This window comes from Octopus bimaculoides, chromosome 18 (genome assembly GCF_046866305.1).
Source record: "Octopus bimaculoides isolate indiv1 chromosome 18, ASM4686630v1, whole genome shotgun sequence".
Classification (NCBI taxonomy): domain Eukaryota; kingdom Metazoa; phylum Mollusca; class Cephalopoda; order Octopoda; family Octopodidae; genus Octopus; species Octopus bimaculoides.
This window is the reverse complement of record NC_142945.1, coordinates 47,654,232-47,669,258: the sequence shown is the minus strand read 5'-3', so window position 1 is coordinate 47,669,258 and position 15,027 is coordinate 47,654,232. Positions and strand designations below refer to the sequence as shown.

At 39.1% G+C, this 15,027-nt stretch overlaps 1 protein-coding gene across 1 annotated transcript; it reads left to right on the top strand.

Moving 5' to 3' along the window:
• The first annotated feature begins 1,433 nt into the window (after positions 1-1,433).
• LOC106868094 (cilia- and flagella-associated protein 263) lies at positions 1,434-7,021 on the top strand. The gene is made up of 2 exons (XM_014913210.3): positions 1,434-2,695; positions 6,852-7,021. Exons 1-2 carry the CDS (start codon positions 1,574-1,576, stop codon positions 6,870-6,872), a joined length of 1,143 nt encoding a protein of 380 aa, XP_014768696.1. The 5' UTR covers positions 1,434-1,573; the 3' UTR covers positions 6,873-7,021.
• The last annotated feature ends 8,006 nt before the right edge of the window (positions 7,022-15,027 follow it).

Here is a 15,027-nt window from a genome sequence, read left to right as displayed (position 1 = left end):
CCCTTTGAATTACAGGCACAACAGAAACAGGAAGTAAGAGTGAGAGAAAGTTGTGGTGGAAGAGTACAGCAGGGTTCGCCACCATCCCCTGCCGGAGCTTCGTGGAGCTTTAGGTGTTTTCGCTCAATAAACACTCACAACGCCCGGTCTGGGAATTGAAACTGCGATCCTATGACCGCGAGTCCGCTGCCCTAACCACTGGGCCATTGCGCCTCCACTTGGTTTTCTTAATACGTGGGACATCACATGGATGGTAGGCAAGTCACCTCTCGTTCTGGGTGTTTTGCAACTGGTGCTGACAGAAGTTCTTTTCATCTGAGTAGAACCAGGCTCAACAGGTTGCCTCAGCTTGAACAGGAGTTTCCTTATCATCGCCAAGCAGTTCTCAGAGTTTGGTCGTCAGAGTTTGTCACTTGCGCTTCTTGTATGAGTCGTAGCGAAGGTCTTCATTCAGGGTTAGCTTCAGGGCTAACCGTCTCTCTCGCCAAAACCCAGATTCCTTTGCTCGGATCTGCCACCACCTTGTCCTGCAGTTGTTGAACGAAAACCGGAGTGCGGACGCAGTCAGAAAATTTGCTGTGTCCTTATTGTTGGCCACAGCTTCACAGTGTCCTTCGCAGCTGTCCATGTCACGTCTTACACCCCTTACAGTGTTCACAAAGCATTGAGCAGCAGTCAAAATGTCAGCATTTCGATACCCAGCGCGAATCATCATGGTGCAGGTAACTCTTTTCCAATATTCAGATGGCTTCCAGTCCTCCATGTCAGCTAAGTTTTTTTTCCAGTTACAATTTAATCTTTTTTGCTCTCCAACACCGCTGATTGTTCACCATATATATCAAGATCTTCCTGATAAAAAGGAGACATGAAAATTGCCAAATTTAGCCCGAACACCATGTATGTATGTATGTATGTATGCATGCATGTATGTATGTATGTATGTATGTATGTATGTATGTATGTATGTATGTATGTAAATATATGTACATACACACACTCAATCGCAAATGTGTGTGTGCGTGTGTGTGTGCACGCGCGCGCTCATACAATAGAACGAATGAGTGAAGGAGATAGACAGGAAAGAGGTAGTGAATGAATGTCCTGCGTTGCTTTAAGGAAAGCGTTAAGTATTTGAATAATACAGTTTGAAAACATCTACATACAATATTTCACATTTTATCTTGACATCAACACATTACATCTACATGGAGCATCGACAGGAAACGTACGGAAAATATAAAGAGAAAAGTTATATTACAGAAAACATGTATAGAAAACATATAGAAAGCATATTGTAAGCACCTAAAGAAATCGCCTGTTGTGAATTTTTACAGAAAACAACCCAAGTAAACTTTTATATTAAACGTTTATTGTTATAAACATCTATAGTAAACTTTGAGAGAAAATATTTGAGCGTGATTTGAGGGAGGTTTGGATGCTATACTTAGCATTTCTAATGTCAACACAAAGTTTCCCTCGTTAGTTTTTTTCACTGATTATCTTTCAAGTGTACATGACTTTGTTGTTCATGTAAATCTCCTCACGGTCCCAGGGAAGGATAAAAAGTTGCAAAATGAAGAAGTTACCTTCAAATATTAGAACAATTTTCCCAGCATTGGCTTCTAATCTCAATGATATAGACAGTGGAGAAGCAGGCCATGAAGATTTACAGTCATTAAAATCGAGGAGAAAGCGTATGTGGCTTATCGGAGCCCTTAGCTTTATGGCAATGGAAGATCTTTCTGAGAAGGTGAAAGAAACGGAAAAGCGGAACCGGTTTTTGTCCACTGAAACGAGCATGTTTGAGAAATATCTGGAAGACAAGTTGCATGCAAGTGGTAGTGGTGTTAGCAATGAATCAAGTTCTGTTTTTGGTTCACAGACAGTAGCAAAATCTCAGCCACCATCACCGGCACCATTTGCCCCTGGTATTATCGGTGTAGCTAGGAAAGTAAGCAATTTGACTACAGAGCAGAAACTACTAGTTGCTCGGTATTACATCATGGCTTTGAAAGAAGAATTAAAATTGTCGAAAAAAACATCACAGCATTTTATCGCTTTGAACCTTGCTTTGCTTGAAAACTACAACGAGACTTTAGCTGAAATTCCGTTAGAGAGACGAGAACTGGAAATGGAATTCGGTATTTTGGTTAAAGAGAATGGCAAAATTCCTTTTCTGCGTAAATGGCAAAAATACGTCGCCACGAAGGATACAAAACGGGAAAGTCTAATTTGTTTAATTAAACTACGAAATATTAGTCTTGTAAATAAAATTAAAAAACAAATAATGATTAAAAAATATCGAGACGAAGTTGATCCTATTGAATTCTATAGCAAATGGACGGAAAAAAAGACACTTATTGAAGAAATTCATAGTCTTAACAAACAAAAATCCCGTCTAAGAAGAGCTCTTGTACCCATTGAAAGATACACTTACGAGAAAAAGCAAGAACTAGAAAATGACGTGAAGCAAGGTGAAGAATTTCGTCAGAGAATTCTGCGAGAAAACCACAGTTTGGTCTACCTATTAAACAAACAGCAAAATGATGAAGTAGGAGAAAAATATGAAAAGGTTAAAAACGAAAGATTGAAAGCGCTTTATGAGAACTACCGAGTACCGTCCATATTGGAATATATTATTTTAGTAAAAGACAATAAAGAGTGGCGAGAACTCATTGAGAAATGGAAACAAAAGGTGAGAGTGGCAGAAATGGTGTACAAAGGCAACGTGAAAAGGTGGAATAGCATTGTTCAGAATGATAGGAAATATAACCTTAAAATATAGCATCAATTTTCATTGAATTTTTAAATATTTTCCTTGTGTTTTAATCGTCGTCATCATCATCGCAATTGTCGTTTGTCCCCAGGCCAGCCTAAGCTTGTTAGTAAATGTTACAACCATGATAACTATGTCTAATTTTCTTTTCGATATATAGTCTAACTGAATTATCAAATGTTATGAATGCGATGCGGCTGCTATGTCTAACAATTCGAATGACCTCATTAAGACTCCCTCAGTGGCATTCCTTTATCGTTTTTTTTTTTTTTAAGTGTAGATATTTTTCGTTGTCTGGGGAAATAGTCAGTTACAGCACCAGGTTAGGGGTTCGTATACAATTAGTAGTTATTCCACTCCAAAGGTGTTTGGATGAGAATTTGTAAACAGCTGAGAGACGGGTCTGCAATAGGGGACTGTATCACGTAGACCTATCACATTGGACCCTAATAATCTTTTGAACACTACATCCCCTCAACTTACCTTGATGTTCGAAATTGGTAAGAAATCATCTGGCAATGTCAAGACTTAGACCAGAGTCCATCGATTGGGTCGGTCCTGTTTAGTCCTTTCGATTTGGGCTTTGATTTTGATTACAAGGTGAATGTGAGAATGTAACGGATGGTGGAGCTGGATGGTGATGGGGAAGCGGGGTGGGGGTATACTCTCGAATCACCAAAAACAAACAAAAAAAAAGCTTCGCAATCGCCAACTGTTAGATTTGATCTCACTATCAGTGGGTATCTGTTCAAGTTGCGTGAGATTGACTTTGAACAATTCAGTACTTACTACCCGAAATGGTAGTACTTGTTAGGGTCGCATCTACGGATTAAATAGATTTTTTACATAGGTAGATTGAGTCCCTTAGCTGCGGTGAAAGCAATCAATCTAGGAGAAGGAAAGTTCCAAAATTAATACCCTCTTGTCCTGCGCCGACACGGAAGAGTATGGCTGATGAAACAAGTATGACACATATGCATTAACAGAGGTTCATAATGTGGAGGAAACTATCCCATGTTAGTGTGCATTCTACCGCAGGAAGATATGAGATGAGATGTGATTATCAGTGACTTATTGTTGTGTTCAATCTTACATGATCTATAACACGGTAGGGGACAGCTGAGCAGTCCCCTAACGAAATTTCTCCTTCTGTAGGTTCACTTCAACCCCAACCAGATGAAACATTTCTGAAAACTTGCTTAAAAGTCTCTACCTCTGCTACTATGTCACACAGAGTATCCATGAATATTAAGTTAAAGGTGCCAGTGGATACGTGAGGGATCGTGGCCTAGTGGTTAGGGGTGTTGTACTCACGATCGCGAGATCGTGGTTTCGATTCCCGAACCGGACAGTAGTTTGTGTTCTTGAACAAAACACTTCATTTCACGTTGCCCTGCGATCACTTCGACACCTGACGTGTGACACACCTGTGCACCTGTTCAGGTAACGCCGATCTGATGGAGGGAGTGAGTGAGTGAGCTAATGTACAGCCCATACATTTGGTCACGAATTTCTTGCGCAGGTTGTTCTGCAAGAAATTGCGGAATCGTCTTTCTCCGACTACCACAGACTACCATGAAGAAGAAGAGGACTAATGTATTTAGAATACTCGGCCACAATGATTCCACAACGTGAGACAGACACTGTGCGAAAACTTCCCCTACTCTGTCCCTGTAACTCAAAGAACTGACTTTGTCCCTGTATCCTTTTGAATTTGGCCGAGTTCAACGTTAAGAGTAGAAATATCTGTGAATAACATAGAGGATGGATTGCACCAGTAATTATACTGGGTCTGATTGAATATTTCGGTAAGTTTACAAATGCCTGTGGAAAACTCAGTTGAAAGAATATGAGGTGGACTGTAAAGGACCAATCTTCGCAACAGACTGTAATGGTGAAACGGATTTGTCCAAAGATTTTTCTTCTCGTTGCCAACAAATGTACGCGCTTTTGTGGGTCTCTCACCATTATTTTAACAAGATCAGACGACGAACAAAGCAGAATCGTTACCGCGAAATACCTAGCAGTTCAAATTCTCTGAGGTTGATTTGGTTTTTCATCCTTTCGGGGTCGATGAAATAAATACTAGTAGGGCACTGGGGTGGGGTGGGGTGGGGTGGGGTGGGGTGTGTGGGGTGTATTACATCGACTCTGGTCTTTTACTCTTTATACTCTTTTACTTGTTTCAGTCATTTGACTGCGGCCATGCAGGAGCACTGCCTTTTAGTCGAGAAAATCGACCCCCAGGACTTATTCTTTGTAGGCCTAGTACTTATTCTATCGGTCTCTTTTTGTCGAACCGCTAAGTTACGGGGACGTAAACACACTAGCATCGGTTGTCAAGCGATGGTGGGGGGATAAACACAGACACACAAACACACATACATCTATATATATATATACATATATATAGGACGGACTTCTTTCAGTTTCCGTCTACCAAATCCACTCACAAGGCTTTGGTCGGCCCGAAGCAATAGTAGAAGACATTTGCCCTAGTTGTCACGCAGTGGAACTGAACCCAGAATCATGTGGTTGGTAAGCAAGCTACTTACCACACAGCCATGCTGAGATTATTTAAAGAAAAAAAGCCAAAATAAGTTAGGGTTACTTTGCACGTACAACACCGACTTCCCGGACACTGATGGTTCGGAACCTCTTATAATCCTTGCTAATTTACGTGTAGTAGTAGTAGTAGTAGTATGGAATAATGCGCTGTAGCAGCATGTTGCTGCATCCACCATTTATTGGTGATGCCCTACTCCTGGTGGGTGACACCTTTGCACCACTCGAGTGACAACCCTCCAACCCATGGGGTCTGTTTGGATAGTCGTTACTGGTGAGGGTTTTACGAGAAAGTTGAGTATTTTCTACCTCAACCTCTTTTAATCGCTTTTTACAACACGCAGAAGAAACGTTGGGTCAAGTCTTTGGCATACAAGTTCCTACAAAGCGTAATTTACGCGCGGGAACTTCAAGTTCCTGCGGCCGCCAGACTAGTTTACTGGTACCTTACACCGATTAGTACCTAACACAGAACAGTATTAATACATTTGTATCATTTACACTAATGTATAGGTACCTATATTTCCTTTAATTAAAGTTAATTTAATATTTATTTCAAAGCAGTGAGCTGGCAGAACCGTTAGCACTTTGGGTAAAACTCATAGCTGCAGTTTGTCTATCTTTACGTTTTGAGTTCAAATTCTGAAGAGGTCGACTTTTTCTTTTATCCCTTTTAGGGTCGATGAAATAAGTACTAGTTAAACAATGGATCTATGTAATCGATTTACCCACTCACCCGAAATTGCTGGCCTAGTACTAAAATTTGAAACCAATAATTGTTTAATTTAGAGGCGACCATTTATGGTTCCGAAAAATCAACAAATCCAGAAAGGATTTGAAACCAAAAATTCCAGAAAATCGATGTCGGACCGGTATATAATGTATGGAGAATTGAAATTGCTATGATAAATAAAATTTTATATTCCATATATGGAGTATTAAATACGGGGCGCCACTTCATGGTCTCAAAAATCCTAACATTGCTATCAGCTTACAGGAATAGATACTGTAACAGCTTGGATTTCAAAGGCTCACAGCTCTTCAATAGCCTTCCACAAAGCTCTGGAGATCTACGTGTGGTGGATGTAGGCGTCTTCGAAAGAAAACTGGATCTCCTCCTGTCAAGAGTTCTGGATGAACCTACCTCGCGGCAAGAAAAGCGGAAGAGGGCAGCAACATCAAACTCCCTCATTCACTAAATGCCACATTATCAGAGGAGGTTTCACAAGTAGTGAAAATGTAGCAAGGCTAACGGTGGTGCCCCATCATGGCCGCAGCTGTCGAGCTGAAACTAGTTAAGTAAAAAAAAAAAAAGAAAGAAAGAAATTTGAGAAAAAGCATTAAGAATGTTAGTAGAAAAATAAGGTTTTGAGACAAACCTGCTTTTTCTAATCATGCAAGGGAGGCAACTCCTGCTTATTATGACTTTACCGGTAAAACAGATTCATTGAATAAATAACGGTTTAATACTGAATTAAAAGCGGTCTTTTTTTTATTATCATTTATTTAGGCGCAATGCCAGCAATTTTGAGGAGACGAGTTAGTCAATAGCATCGACGTCTGTATTTCATTACTGCTATGTTTTATCAGACACCGAAAAGATTAATGATGATCGCAGCAAAATTCGAAGCCAGAACGTAAACAGCTGTAAGAAACGAACACGGCATTTTTGTCCTACGATCAAACAATTAGAAGTTCATTGCTCCGACCCCGCTGAAATAATCCTTTCTGTTAAAGGCAAATAAATTTTTTTTTTCTAAAGAAACGGGAAATTTGATGGGAGGTGGATAGTCCGGGTTCAGTCCCCACTGCGTGACACCTTGGGCAAGTGTCTTCCACTATAGCCCGTCGTATATATGTATATATAGATATGTATGCGTGTTTGTGTGTCTGTGTCTGTGTTTGTCCCCCCCAACTTCGCTTGACAACCAATTCTGGTGTGTTTACGTCCCTGTAACTTAGCGGTTCGGCAAAAAGGGGCCGATAGAATAAGTACTAGGCTTACAAAGAATAAGTCCTGGGGACCGTTTTTCTCGACTAAAGGCAGTGCTCCAGCATGACCGCATTCAAATGACTGAAACAAGTAAAAGAGTAAAGAGTAAGAGAATTAAATATGACAACATTAATGTATTTTAGCTGTCTTAATCCTCCATGCATTAAACATGTTAATCGTAACTTATTTCTTTTTTTTTTGTTCGTAATACTTTCGTATATTAAACGTGTGTTCGATACAACATCGTTCGCCACTAGGCCTTCTTCACAGTCCCACACAGGTCGGATTACGGAAGATTTCTTATAGAATTTATTTCGTTTTTGTGTTTGATTTGCGAAATTCTTAATGTGAACTCTTGTATCGAAGCAGATTTTGTTCTACCTCGGGAGGGTATTAGTGCCAATGTAGAGGCGCAATGGCCCAGTGGTTAGGGCAGCGGACTCGCGGTCATAGGATCGCGGTTTCGTTTCCCAGACCGGGTGTTGTGAGTGTTTATTGAGCAGAAACACCTAAAGCTCCACGAGGCTCCGGCAGGGGATGGTGGCGAACCCTGCTGTACTCTTCCACCACAACTTTCTCCCACTCTTACTTCTTGTTTCTGTTGTACCTGTAATTCAAAGGGGTCAGCCTTGTCACACTCTGTGTCACGCTGAATATCCCCCGAGAACTACGTTAAGGGTACACGTGTCTGTGGAGTGCTCAGCCACTTGCACGTTAATTTCACGAGCAGGCTCTTCCGTTGATCGGATCAACTGGAACCCTCGACGTCGTAAGCGACAGAGTGCCAACAACAACAATTAGTGCCAATAAGAAACACATTCACTGGCTGCATTTCACTTCTTTAGTATTTGTTAGTTGGTTAGCTATTTAACCGTCTAGCTAATCGATTGTTCGATTAATCATTCGTTTAATCCCTCAGTCACTTACGTTAGTCAAAGTCTTTTCTTTGCCATTCATGACCTCTTGAATGACATGCCCTCTCTACTTCAGGTAGGCTTCAGGTATGTCATTGAAGAAATCGCGAATGGCAACGAAAAGACGTTGACAAAAATAACTGATTGATTGTTTAACCGAATGATTAGTCAAACAATCAATTAGTTAGTAGATTAAATAGCTAATTAACTGACAAATAATAATAAAGAAGTGAAATAGAACCAGTGCGTATGTTTATTATTGATATAATGACCCTCCCAAGATACAACAAAATTAAAGAATTATATGAAAAAATTTCGTCTGCATAAGGTTATACTTTCCATCGTTCGATTTAGTAACTTATTGTGTTCTACATTCATTTTTTTTTCTTTTTTGTTACCTGTATACACACACACACACACACACACACACACACACACACACACACACACACACACACACATATATATAGAGAGATAGATAGATAGATAGATAGATAGATAGATAGATAGATAGATAGATTGGCTTCCAGTGTAGTTTAAGATCAGTGTCTCTAGACCTTTCACTCCAACATGTTTCGCTGATAATGGAAATTAACAGCATAGTTGCCAAACGCGAGAAATGAAATTTAGAAAAGTCCCGCTAGGATTTCTGTAACCGATATATCCCTCTACTCACTGGAAATACAGGTGTTAACCTCCTTTTCTACTACGATAAGGAATATTCTCTTTACTGGGTATTTAAGAAAATTAAGTTTAACATAGTAGCTATGGTCATAAAAACTATGACACTGTTCGGAGTCAATGAATAAATCTTAAACGATATTTACGAGTGTTACGTAATCTCTGGCGATTTGATAATATAGTTTGCTCATAAGATTTTCTTTATACAACGGATACTATAATTATTGTTAATGAAATACGTGTAAGATGACTAAATAAATATGAACTGAATCTCCTGATCTTTTTTTGGTTGTTCGTTTGCTTTGTTTTTTTTCTATATGTTCTCAGTGATCTTTCTTACAATGGAAACCAGTAAAAGGAAACTTGGATTGCAATACACGAATTCTCCTCGCAGTTTTCTCCTTTGGTGTATAAAGGTGACAGTGTTTTAAATTCTGGGCATAAGTCATGCAATTTAATTTCAAATCACACTGACACGCACAAGAACGCGTACAGCCAGTACATTAGGGTGGAGGGTATTTTCACGATTTTCGGTTTCGTGGTTGGGGTAGTGCGGAAAAGTTGTGAACGGATATCAAAATAACTGGTGTAAAATCTTACAACTCAGTGACAATATCTTCTGTCCCCATAACTGCATCGAAAAAGTGGGGGGAAAACGCCTTCACTTATTTATTAGCTATAAAATACAATTTTCATAGTATTTTCTTCGGCTACACACACACACACACACACACACACCACACACTTGTACCTAGTTCTTTTGTGTATGGTAGGTTGTTCCCTGTACGTTATTTTCTCATTAAAAAGGTCCTTAAGTATGACTGAGATGGGAGAGTTCTTGTGTGGTTATGCATCCCTCATATGGCATTCCAATGAGATAACAATTGCATGTGGTCACATTTAGTATAATGTGAAGCGGCTTAACCGCTGTTGCCTTGGTGATGTACCGCAGCTTTCAGAGGGTATTGACTTGATTTACCGGTTAACAAGAACAAGGGTGACAAATCTGTTTTCTCCAACAATCAGGGTAGAGAACTCCTGTCTATTCTTTATATTTTAGAGCTAGGTTCACACCAAGGTCATACAGGTACAACATCAGTTTTCCGAAATCTTTTGTTCCAAAGCCTTCTCAGATCACTGGAAGGGCTTTGTGGTCACCTTGGCCAACACACTCTAAATTAAACAAATATTGAATGTTCTTGTGGCTGTGTGGTAAGAAGCTCGCTTCCCATCTATATGGTTCCGGGCAAGTATCTTTTACTATAGCGAAGGGCAGCCAAAGCCTTATGAATGGATTTGGTAGACAGAAACTGAAGGGGTCCCGTCGTGTATATGCATATATATATATATAATATAAATAATAAATGATTATATGCATATATACGTACATGTATGTGCATACCTACATCTACATGTATATATAGATGCATATCTGGGTACAGGACGTTGCAAAAAAACGTGGACAAAATGGTAAACAGAGTACAGAAAACACACAGGCCACATAGAGAACATTTCCTTCATCAGCTGCCACCATTCTAAAACTAAGCGTTTCGAAGAGTTATATATATGTGTGTGTGTGTGTGTGTGTGTGTGTGTGATTCAGTTAAATTAGGTACTTAAATTGAGACACCTTGTTTGATCGATCTAATTTGTATATCCAAACAATATCAGGTGAATATCAAAGATAGAGCCATTTGTATTTTTGTTGGAAACCGGCTCCCTCCTCAGTGGAAGATTTATAATAATTAAGAAATAGAAGAGACATACATACAGACAGATAGACGGACGGACGATCGAACGGACGGACGGACGATCGAACGGACGGACGATCCAACGGACGGACGATCCAACGGACGGAAAGACAGATAGACATGCTCCGATGAAGCTGGGGCTTGATACTCAAGTATTCAACTATGAGTGCGTTGCATCTTATAGCAGAAACAGACACCTTATGTAGGCAATGTGCCTCAGTATTGGAAGGATGCGGACATCGTTGACCAGCAATAAAATCAAGGGTGACCAATCTGTTTTCTCCAGCAATAAGGATGGGAAACCTCTTTCAGCTTCTAATCCATTTTACAAGGCTTTGGTCGGCCCGCGGTTATAATAGAAGATACTTGCTTAAGCTGTGGGATTGAACCTAAGACCATATGGTTCAGAAGTAAGCTTTTCAACCTCTCAACCAGAATAAAATAGTAATCAAAGGGGTCGAAAGGTAAAAAATGGTTGAGAACCCCTGTTCTAAACCGTCACAGACAAGTTTCTGTATTCTTTGGCTGTTTCAGAAAAAGTATCTTCAGAAATACCCTTCTCGGCCTCCATAGCAACAAGGCCGTCGCCTACAGACCTGTCTGTGTTTCTAGACACTGTTGTATGGAGGCCAAGCATGGACCGCATTTAGCCGATACTTTACCACCCATTCCGGGGGGTTCTTTGACATCCAGTAACTCCAGAACATCGTTTTATACTCCTGAGGAGACAGGAGTATGTATTAAAAAAAAAAATTGAGGATTTAGCGTTGTGACTGCGCTGTCAGCACTTCATGAAGAAGAAGAAGAAGAAGAAGAAGAAGAAGAAGAAGAAAACTAATCAGTTTGTGTTATACCGATGTATACCTTGTGGTATTTACACCATTAAAAGGGACATCATTCAAATACGGTGACCTCAGACATTGGATAAATAGAGATCCATAAAATGAGTTATCATTCTATGTTCTGGGATCGATGTGATTATATTAAAAGTAGTGCTCCAGCATGACCGCAGTCCACTGGTTAAAACTACTAAATAACGTCTCCCTATACTTATGTCACTTGTTATTTCTCCTCTTCCCTCCCCCCTCTCTCTCACACAATCTCCCTCTATTTCAACCTCTTTTCTTTATTTACTCCTAATCCGACCCCCTCTATTGTTCTCCTCCTCCTTCTCCTCCTCTTCTACATTATTTCCTCTCGTTCCTCTCTCATTGTTTTCGTTCCTCCCCTCTACCTCAACTATTTCTACCTTGTCACCCTCCTTAAGATTCATTTTTCTCCCTCCCTCCCTCTTTCCCTCTCGTGCTTCCTCTTCCCCTCCGTTTCTTTCTCTACTTTTTCTCCCCTCTCTCTTCCCCTCTTTTACTCTTTCTGCATCTCTACCTCTCTCTCTATTCTTTTCCCTTCCTCTGACAGCTACTCTCTCTTTCTCCCTTTATATCTATCTTCTCTCCACTTTCTTCCCCCCTCTCACTGCTTACTTTCTCTTTAATATACTCTTCCCTTCCTCTTACGTTCTCCAACTTTATCTCCATCCCAACCACGCTTTACCTTTCTTATCCTTCCCTTTCTTTCCGCTTACTCAATCTCTCTCCCCCTCATACTACCTTACTCTCTATTCCTTTCACTATCCCCCCCACTTTCCTTTCCTTCTATATCTCTCACACTCCTTCCCTTATTCCTCTCTCATTTCTATCTTTCTTTTCTTTTCACTCCCTTCCAAATACTTACTTCTCTCTCTCGCTCTTTCTTATTAGCCTTTCTATTCTTCCCATTCTTCCTCACATGCTTGCTTCTATCTCCTCCATCTCTTTTTCTACGTAGCTTCCCATTTCCTTTCGCACTCCCTCACATACTTGCTTCTCCCTCTCTCTCTCTCTCTCTCTCTCTCTCAAAATATCAGCTTTTCGACTTCTTTCGTTCTCTCATTCTGTTACATAGTGCTTCTCTCTTTCTCTTTCCCTCTTACATAGTTGTCTCTCTCTCTCTCACATAGTTACTTCCCTTTCACTCTCTCACTCACTCATTCATTCTCCCTTCTCTGATTTCGTCTTTCTATACCTTTACACTCCCTTCTCTCCCTCTGTTTTTCTCTTGGATAGTTGCTTCTCACTCTCAGTCTCTCTCTCTCGCTGTTTCCTCTCTCTGTGTTCGCTCTCATTTACTCACTACTTCCTATCTATCTACCTGCCAACCCTCTCTATCTCAATATACCTCTGTCCACACCTCATACCGCTCGCTCCCAGCCTCGCTCTGGCCATTCACTAAGAGAGAGAGGAGGAGAGAGAGAGAAAGAGAAAGAGAGGCACACAAAAAAATGGCTACAGTGTCAAGCTTGATGGAAAGTTGACTTCTTTTTCTGTCTCGCAATACATTCCTACAGAGACACAAACACAAATTTATACAGAAATCCATAAATATACATCCATATATATTTATAATAGCCAGATAAAAAAAAAATGCGTGTTTGAGAAGGAAAGAAAATTATACTGAATGATGTTGATACCACTGGTGTCTACGTAAATAAACTTTCCACAGGCATATACATACATATCAATATATATATATATATAAATATATCTGTATATATATATCTGTATATATATATATATATATATATATATACACTACACACACGTATATATAGATGTATATATACACACTGTTGCTTCTCTTCGTTCATTGATATTTCTTCATTCATTGAAAATATCGGAGCACACCAAAAAGCAATCTCTCCTGGACATAGAAACACACAAAAGTGTGTGTATATATATAAATATATGTATATATATACCATGTGATATTCTAGACATAATAATAATAATACTAGTATTGTTATTATTAATTAAAATAGTTATGTTTCATTTATTAACCCAGCAAGAGTTGACAATTATAATTATGGTTATTAAAGAAACATCCCGGTGAAAGAGAAATATATAATATTGTATTATATTATATTGAGAGAGGTAGAAAGAGACAAAGAAAGAACAGAATATAGAGAAAGGAGGATTAAAGAGGATATTTCGACAATCTAGTCTCCCCTACTACATCAAACTACATACAATAAAAAATAACAACTGCTGTTACCAACGACAACCACCACTACCACCACCTCCACTACATCCAGCACCACTACTACCATCATTATTGTCATCGTCACCTCTAACGCATTATAAATACTCCACAGCGTGTAATATTATAATAATAATAATAATAATAGTAATAATAATAATAATAATATATCGGACTGGAACCAAACCGAACCAAGCCAAGCCATTCTTACAGAGACGTAACGAAGCCAATCATTAACAACAGAGGCACCACTCTTTCTACTGCATGCAGTACTATAATTGGATTGATCAATTAATTAATTAATTAATTAATTAATTAATTGTTATTAATGTAAAACAAACACTGGAATCGTTTCAAACCATCAAACAAATACCTACACCTTTCTGTGACTACCAGTGGATTAATTATTTATTCTAATGACTGGAATTTACCAAACCAAACCAAACCGTTTACCAATTCATCAATCAACCTTCGCTACCTCCACCACCACCACCACACTCCACTACAACACTCACCACAATCATCATCATCATTGACAACACAGTAGTGATCAGGATGATGATGCTGGTGGTAACTTGTTGATTGTCTGTCTGTCTGTCTGCCTGTCTGTTTTTCTTTCATTCTTTCTTTCTAACTTTCTTCCTTTTTTCTCCTTTCTTTTTTCTTTCTCTTTCTTTTCTCTCTCTCTCACTGTCTATCTCTCTCTCTTTGTTTTTCTACTGTTTCCCTTCCTTTTTTAAAGCATTTTATTTAATTATTGTTTTTTTTTGTCTTTTGATAAAATTCTTTTCTTGTCAAACTTGTGAAAAAGAAAAAATAAACAAAAGAAAACAAAAGATCTCGAGACACCCCACCACCACCACCCCCAATAAAAGTACACACACATATATACACACACATAATACACACGCACAGTCACTCATACACACACATACACAGATATAATACGCACATACATACACAAATTAGACAGCTATCATACACACAGATACACAAACCGACATACATACATATAGACATATATAATATACCTTCACATACCACCACACATACACGTATATACACACACACATATATATATATACACACATACATATATACACACATATATACACAAACACACACATTATATATATATACACACACACATATATATATATATATTTACATACATATATACACAAACACACACACATTATATTTATACACACACACACACACACTATCCATCCCAGCTACAACAGGTACACACATGTATATCTGTTTGTACATATC